General features: G+C 34.7%; 1 protein-coding gene across 2 annotated transcripts; it reads right to left on the reverse strand.

Moving 5' to 3' along the window:
* Positions 1-4286: 4286 nt before the first annotated feature.
* LOC104101477 (uncharacterized) lies at positions 4287-6774 on the reverse strand. 2 transcript variants are annotated; one of them, XM_009608925.4, is made up of 6 exons: positions 6489-6774; positions 6228-6295; positions 5796-5972; positions 5133-5231; positions 4791-5036; positions 4287-4688 (listed from the first exon to the last, which is right to left on the reverse strand). In XM_009608925.4, the coding sequence occupies exons 2-6, from the start codon at positions 6288-6290 to the stop codon at positions 4392-4394; spliced, it is 882 nt and encodes a 293-aa protein (XP_009607220.1). In that variant the 5' UTR covers positions 6291-6295; positions 6489-6774; the 3' UTR covers positions 4287-4391. The 2 variants fall into 2 exon arrangements, with proteins under 2 accessions (XP_009607220.1, XP_018628038.1); XM_018772522.3 differs by lacking the exon at positions 6489-6774 and having other exon boundaries at positions 6228-6407.
* Positions 6775-7859: the final 1085 nt, after the last annotated feature.

The following is a 7859-nucleotide window of genomic DNA, read 5'->3' on the forward strand; positions in this document are numbered from 1 at the left end:
AGAATAAAAGTTTCAAATCCAGGTTTGGCCATCCCTATTTATAGAGATTAAGGCGCCAAACTCGAAATGGTTTGTCATAATGAGAACCAAACCCGAAACGACTCATCATAATTGGCATCAGAATCAAAACGACAGATCTAATCAAAGGCCACGCGCGAATTAATGCAATCTGTCGGGAACAAGCATCATCATGATGCATGACATCATGACGTCACTCCCTCTCTTGGACCAGATGGTTCCAACAAAATCACTCGAAAAATTTAAGGAATTTGAAATATGCGGCCCACGGAGAGCCAAGTCGCCTGCTTGTTACAACGACCACGACTCATGTTATCTGTTCGGCAAGCTCGACCACGAGGACGACCATGAATGATATTATTCGCTTATTGAACTCGCCGGCGAAGACGACCTCAACAAGCGGAGGGGCTAACTATATGGGCCAAAATTATCCTAGTTATATTTAGGCCACGTTAGCACTGGGAGACTCTTTGAAGGTTGCTACGTGTCATCAGTATGATTTCAACAAGAGACAGATTCAAGGCCGAAGTGATCTGACGAAAGATAGGGGCGAGGTGACGGGCTCAACAGAGATCGAGGTCGAGTACGAGCACTCTCCTTAACGGAACAGTACCAGCTAGTTTTGTTGATATGACTTTAAAGAGAATATTCCTAGGATCTGTACTATTAGGTGTTTTATGGCACATGTCTCCTTATAAATAGAAAAGACATAGTTAAAAGGGGAATTGAACACTCATTTATAAAAGAACACTTTGACAATCTCTAGTGATTCTTGCTTTATTATATACATACAAAAAATACTTTTTGCTTTAGATCCTTGTCTAGTCTTTTTCCCACGATCCAAGGGGAATCTGAATATTCAAAGTCTCATCAATTATTTATTATTGTCAAGAGGAACATTACACGATTCCATCCCCTTTTTCGGTCATACCGGTTACACTTATTTACATAAATATCATTATACGCCATTTATTGCCATTTAATGCTTTCTACTTCGTATTTATGCCATTAAGTGTTGTTCATTGTCATATATTCACCACTGTTACCACAGATCTTGTAACATTTTGACACAATAGCTAAATAATCTAGTGGATATTATTATTGGCTAAGATTAACCCTATCTTGTTAAGAAAATCTAATTGTTTAAACCTAGATCTAAATTTTGGTCAAGAAAAAATCCCATGTAAAAATTATAAAATTTATTTTAGAAAATATTTTCTCACACTAAACACACCGTAGTTCTGTTCCACGATTCCATGTTAGTGTGATATCTCTATCTTGCCATTCCATTATGTTAGATAGAGGTGTTCAAACCGAACCGGAAAATCACACCAAACCGAAAAGTCAAATCAAACCGAATAAAAAATCCGACTAAGTTTGGTTTGATTGGTTTGGTATTGAGTAAAAAAATTTGAACCAAACCGACATATAAATATATAATTTTTATATATACTTTTAAGACTTTATATTGAATTTTCTTTAAAAAAATATAGAATATTCGAGATCCTCTCATGAGATGTAATATTTAATAGAACTATAAAGTGTATTTATTTTTATTTACTATAAATAATGAGTTGTATCATTTTCGTATTAACTGTTACTGAAATGCGTCAATCATCTCTTTGTTCTTCCATATTTATATGTCAAGATTTCTTTTATCTTTTTCGAATTTGATTTAGAATTAAACAGAATATATCATTATTAGGTATCATCTTGATTTTTATGTCTAATTATTAAATTCAATTAACCTTGAAAGCGTACATTAACAAAAAAATTATTGTTAGACAACTAAGAAAATAACTATCATGTGTTACTAAGAAAATTCTCCCATAAGAATATTTTAATAGACATATGTTATTCAAGTTTTTAAATTTTTACTAAACATATATTCACTTATCAAAACTTTATCTATAACTTTAACAAAGTAAAATTGAAAAATATTCATGTAACTCAAAAATCCCAAAAATCCGACAAAACCGAACCAATCCAAACCGATGTAGTTGATTTGGTTAGATTTTGATAAAAATCAAACCAATCCGATCCATGTACGCCACTAATGTTAGATAGTGTTAAAACATTCTTCAATAAATATACGAAAAAAACAAACATCAAAGAGAATTCCATGCAATTAAATCTTCACTAATAGGAACTTCTCATTGGGGCCACTCTAAAAGCGATAGAAACATATTCCCTCTCTTTACTTCAAATTCAATTATAGTAACATAATATCCATTTTTTGAGGCAATCGTTTTGTTTTCTTTTTCTTTTTCTTGTGGTTTAATTACGTTTTTCTCTTTATAGCTATTTGCTAGTAAATCAAAGGAAGTTGTTTTAGTTTAGTGCAAAGAATGTTTAAGTTTTGCGCCTGCGGTATACATGTGTATGCAGCAATAGACAAAGAAATTGTAGTTGACTCAACGTATATGCGTTTGACTTTTTCTTGAAGAAACTTTTTAATAAAAAGTTGTTTAAAACAAAAACAACTTTGCGTAGTTGTTCCTTTTTTTTCTTTTTTCCATTTGAGTTTGTTTACCCGAAAAACGGATAGAGTTGAATTTATACGTAGTCCTAATGATACGTGGTATAACTTGGTACAAACCGGAAAAATAAGTAGAGAAATATCGAATATTAACTGTAAAAAAGAATTAAAACAAACCGAAATTGAGTGGAGAATGATATTTATATGAACAAGATGATCCAATGTACAAAGCCCAAAAAAGGATAATCTTTACTATATGTGTGTAAATCTCAATAATTTCTTAATATGAGAGTGTATCTATGTTTGCTTCTCTGGATGTACGATATGTTCCTTACAGAAATGATATCCACTCTTAATATAGTAAAAAAATTCTACTTTGAATATAATAAAAAATATATAGTGGGGATCCCATGATAGATTAGTTAATTAGTTTTTCCTTAATTCCTGCCGAGATTCTCTCCCTAAGTGTGGCTACAACGGCTCTTTGTCTCTTAGCTCGATCTTGGTCGGTCTTGGTATTGGTCGATCTCCGGATCTCGAGCTCGATATTGACTCGAGCTCGATATTGACTCAGGCTCGGTATTGATCGGTCTCTGGCTCTTGTGCTCGATAACACTACTTCATATCATAGCTCGATATTGACTCGAGCTCGGTGTTGATCGGTCCCTGAATCTTGAGCTCAATAACATGGCTTTACTTCTTATCTCAATGTTGCAACGACGACTCTCGGTTTATCACGTTCCAATCTTGAATAATTACACGAAGGACAAACTCGGATTTGACCGTATACGGAGATCTTGCGAGAACTCCCAAATTTTCAACCAATACAAATTTCTGACATTGAGAATACTTTTCGAGAAAAAGTAGGCAAACAAGTTTTCTGAAATTTTACGTGACAACTTATTTGACAACATTACAAGAGAAATAGCTTACTTAATAATTGCTTGTTCAAATGTTGAATGCTCCTCTCTCTCCAACTTAAATGCCAGTTGATTCCATTCTCTCTGAAGTTAAATAGCCAAACTGGCAGCAGACCCCACAATCAAAGCCACCAAACCTAGCCGTAGACATCTTTCATTTATGTCAAGACCAACCCCAGCAATAAATTTTAACTCAAAATGGGAAAAACATGTGTATATTCCAATTTATATGATTTGTCAAATTAACGATTATGAAAATGATGTCTAATATTTTTACTCCACCTTTTTAAGAGAACTCCATTCCATTGATATATGACCTTTGGATTCATAAGTAGGGGTAAGGAGGAGCACGTAGGAATGTCAACCACTTTATAATGTCAACCACTTCATAAGCCACTAGTAGTTAAGATAAAGAAAACAACACCTTGTATAGGATCGGCGGAGCTCAAAGAAGCAAGCCCCTATTAGAGAAATTCAGCGCTAGCCTAGCTAGCTAACGTTTTTCAGCTGGCTGTGTTACGCTAGTTGTAGCGCTCCTTCTCTCAATTTGGAAAGATTTTTCAGCATTTTCTTATGAAGACATGGTCAAGAGAGTACAATACATCAGCGTAAATGATTTACTTTTTACGGGAAAAATAACTTAAAAATTGTGCTGCTTACATCGTGAAATATATTTGTTTACTTCCCTTTATCGATCTACAATGGTATAGTATCTACTTGTCTAGAATGCGTTTCCTTTTCTGTACATTGGATTACTAATATTGATTATGTAGGCTGTTTGGGTCTGGGTGCTTAGAAAACTTCATGTACTATCATACTTAAACATTATTTTAGGAGCGATCGAACTATATATGGAATTATCGAAGAACTGAATTAAACATAGGGATTGCTTTTTAAAGCATTGAAGATGCACAACATAATACACTGTTTAAGCCGTACACTAGGAGTTGCTATTATAGACAAGTGAAGTATGGTTAGCTTGCAGCTGATGCAACACTCACTGGCACAGGCATTATGGAGCGTCCAATATTATCATTAACATGGGATGGCAAATCGTCAAAGCCCCAAAATTTAGCAGTTTTAACATCTTCCTTAGCCATCAATCTGGAAAATTCTTCATGATCGTAATGCAATGTGGCTTTTCCCCCAAACTCTCTTGGAAGGTTTTCAGCATCGAAAAATATCTTCATCAACTCCGTGCTCTCTTTGTTATTCGGATACACAAACTTTATCTTCGCAAATGTTTTTGCATCAATAAAGTACTTTACAACCTGCAGAGCATTGAACAATTGGGATCAGTGATGGATCGCTTTGGAGTTTAAAAATCCGTGGGATCAGCCACTGATACATAAATGAAGAGGGAAGAATCAAACCTTCCAAAATGCCTCGAAAAATCTAGGAGGACTATACAGAACAACTATAGCAAGCCTCTCGGGGTAATGATTCTGCAAAAGGTAAATGACATCGCGTGCAATTTTAATGGAAATGTTGGTGTTTAATGAGCATCCGCTGAAGTCAATCAACCAACACATTTGTTCTTGGCCTTCTGGTAGGTTAAGGATTGCATTCTCCAACAGATAGACTAGATGACGAACGTTACCTTCTGGAGATGATGTATTCTGTTATCGATTAAGCAGAACAATGAGAATATTAACCATTTGATATCAGACATAGAATGGATTTTATTTAAAGGTAAGATATCAAGAGTACTTAACCTGTTTCCCAGGCCTCATTATAAGTACGGTTCCCCCTAGTCGGTCACAGAAATTGGCTTTGGAAACTTTGCCAGTTTCACCTTCATGTGCTACTTCATGCTGATAAAGTGCAACATCGTCATTTCAGAATCATCTTCCAACTTCCAAGATTATACCAAAGTAAAGTTGATGAAAGAAAAACACAGAAACAAAGTTGTTCTAGTAATACTTAGTGCAGCAATAATCAAAACCATATTGTCCAATAAACTGCAGGGAGATTCACTGAACTATAATGATAAAGATAGATGTAATTTCACCATTTTGATACACTCTTTAATGTTGGAATTGCAGGGATTAGGGGCATCATTCACTCCCTCAACCATTGATAGCAGTGTTCTAAACACCCTTTAACATTTTTTGGTGCAACAGAAAGCAACCAACAAAAATTTGAATCTTAAACTAAATCAGCTTTATGATGTGTATATTCTACAGACCGAAAGTAAACACTTGCTGGAATCAAGCAACTCTTTCATAGTTTTTTAAGATATTACATTATTATCCCAATTATTTTAAATGGTACTAACTGTGACCTCGCATAGTTTGGACGACAAAGTTGGGAATACAAGAAATTAGAGATGGCAAAGGGCAAAGAGCACTCTGATTTGCAGTACAGACAAGACTTACCCAACGAATTTCTTCTGGTTTATAGGTAGATCTCCACTTGAGAGTCTCTTCCAGCATTTTCTTTGCCTTGTCAAGTTTCCAATTTCGAGCTTCTAAGTGTCGCCTCAGACACGCATCGGTGCAGAACTTTAAACTACGTCCAGATAGAGGTCCAAGAGCTGCCCTTAACTCGCAAACCTGTTTTGACTAAGAAAATTAGTTCCTGTTCTATAATTCCAGAGTACTAACTACGTCACTGACACTACTAATTCAGCTAACAATTTTAAGATGGAACTTTAGCCTAGTAACAGAGTACTGGTTAGTTTAACTCGTAAACGTTCTATCTTTATAATATGTCGTAAGGTTAATTTGAAGGATATTGGAAAGTAAACAAGCCAGAAAAGAAATCACAAACAAGCACGATTGTTTATTTTCTGAGAATTTGCCTGTTACCTTTGCATCACGGTTAGCAGAATCATTTGCCTCATTCGTGGGGCAAAGCTTTCTCCGAAACATGGTTCCTGAATATTAAGTAAATGATTTATACGTAAGCTCTGAATTCCTGCTTCATCGTTATTAAGAAAAATTTTAAGAGTAGTAAATCAAGAGTATCCTCAAATGTCAACTTTCCGCAATTTTTTATAGGTTACCAAGGGATTTCCATTTATGGCGAAAACAAGAATAAATAGGAATTAGTTCAAGAGAAATGGTTACCTTTCTTGAAATGGGGCTAGGAATTAGATGTAGAAAGTTTTGCACTTGAAAGCTTTCCTGAAAGAGAGAAAGGCAGATAGGAGGAATACTTGTGATTCGCTTGGTCTCTTTCTATGCACAAAATAGCAATTAATTCTTGAACTAACATAAAGTAAATGAAAGAGACAAAACCACGCATAGTTCTAGGGAAATCACGTAAATTTGGTGATCTTTCATTTTACAAACTTTATTAAAGAGGGAGACGGCCGGACATTGGAATTTTCGCACGCTTGGGGTCTTCTCTTTTGGTCTCTAAAATGGACTATAATGTAATTATTTATAATCAACTTAAGTTACTCCTCAAAGCTAATGTGTAAAAATTTGGATGGATCTAACAAATACTTTGAAGGTAAAAACCAACTGAACTGCTGACTAAGAATTGTTGGAAAATTCAACTAAAATTTTAGTTATTTTTCCTACACATTGCTGTAATAGGACGGCTCAGATAGTTTCCTATGATATAGGTAGCATTTAATTAAAGCTTCCAAATTTAGGTAAAGAATTTTAATCATAGGTGTTTCGTGCATATTTGACTGTTGATTTTCCCGCTCTCCTTTTTTTTTTTTTTTTTTTTTGGGGTACAACTGAAGAACCCGTATAATATTTTCCAACTTCACGAATTGAAACTGAACCAAATGCGGATTGTGATTTGCCTTCAACTATTCTTTTAGAGATCATGGTGGACGTATTATAGTGTTTCATGTGTACTAACACTCAAAAATGGGTGAAATTGTAGTAGATTTCATTATGAATCAGCTATACAATATATAGAGTTACACAGATATCGGAAGATATTTACAATCCCAAAGAATATGCTAGTACAATCCTAGAGAATATGCTAATTGATTTACAATTAAAATGACTGTTTACCCGAAAAACGGATATAGTTAAATTTGTACGTAGTTCTAAGTATATGTGATATAGCTTAATACAAATCGTAATGATAAATAGAAATATCAAATATGGATTGCAAAGAATGCAAAATAAACAAGGTTGTAAAGAAGATGATTTTTAGGACTGAGCAAGATAAATCAATTTATGAAGCTTAAAAGAGTAACTCTTGAATATAGGAGAATATGGTGCTTGAATTACAATGTAAGCCAGAGAACTGTCCTCTACAGAAATGTAGTCATCCTCTTTACAGTGGAGGATCCTACTTTAGATATAATTAAAAATACATAGTGGAGAACCCATGATAAATCAGTTTTTCCCTAATTTCTTCCGAGATTCTCTCCCTTAGTATGTTTGCAACGGCTCTTGTCTGTGAGCTCGAGCTCGATCGGCCTCGGTGTTGGTCGGTATTGCTTCTAGAGCTCGATGTGGACTCGGAAT

The sequence above is a fragment of the Nicotiana tomentosiformis genome, chromosome 2 (genome assembly GCF_000390325.3).
Source record: "Nicotiana tomentosiformis chromosome 2, ASM39032v3, whole genome shotgun sequence".
NCBI lineage: Eukaryota > Viridiplantae > Streptophyta > Magnoliopsida > Solanales > Solanaceae > Nicotiana > Nicotiana tomentosiformis.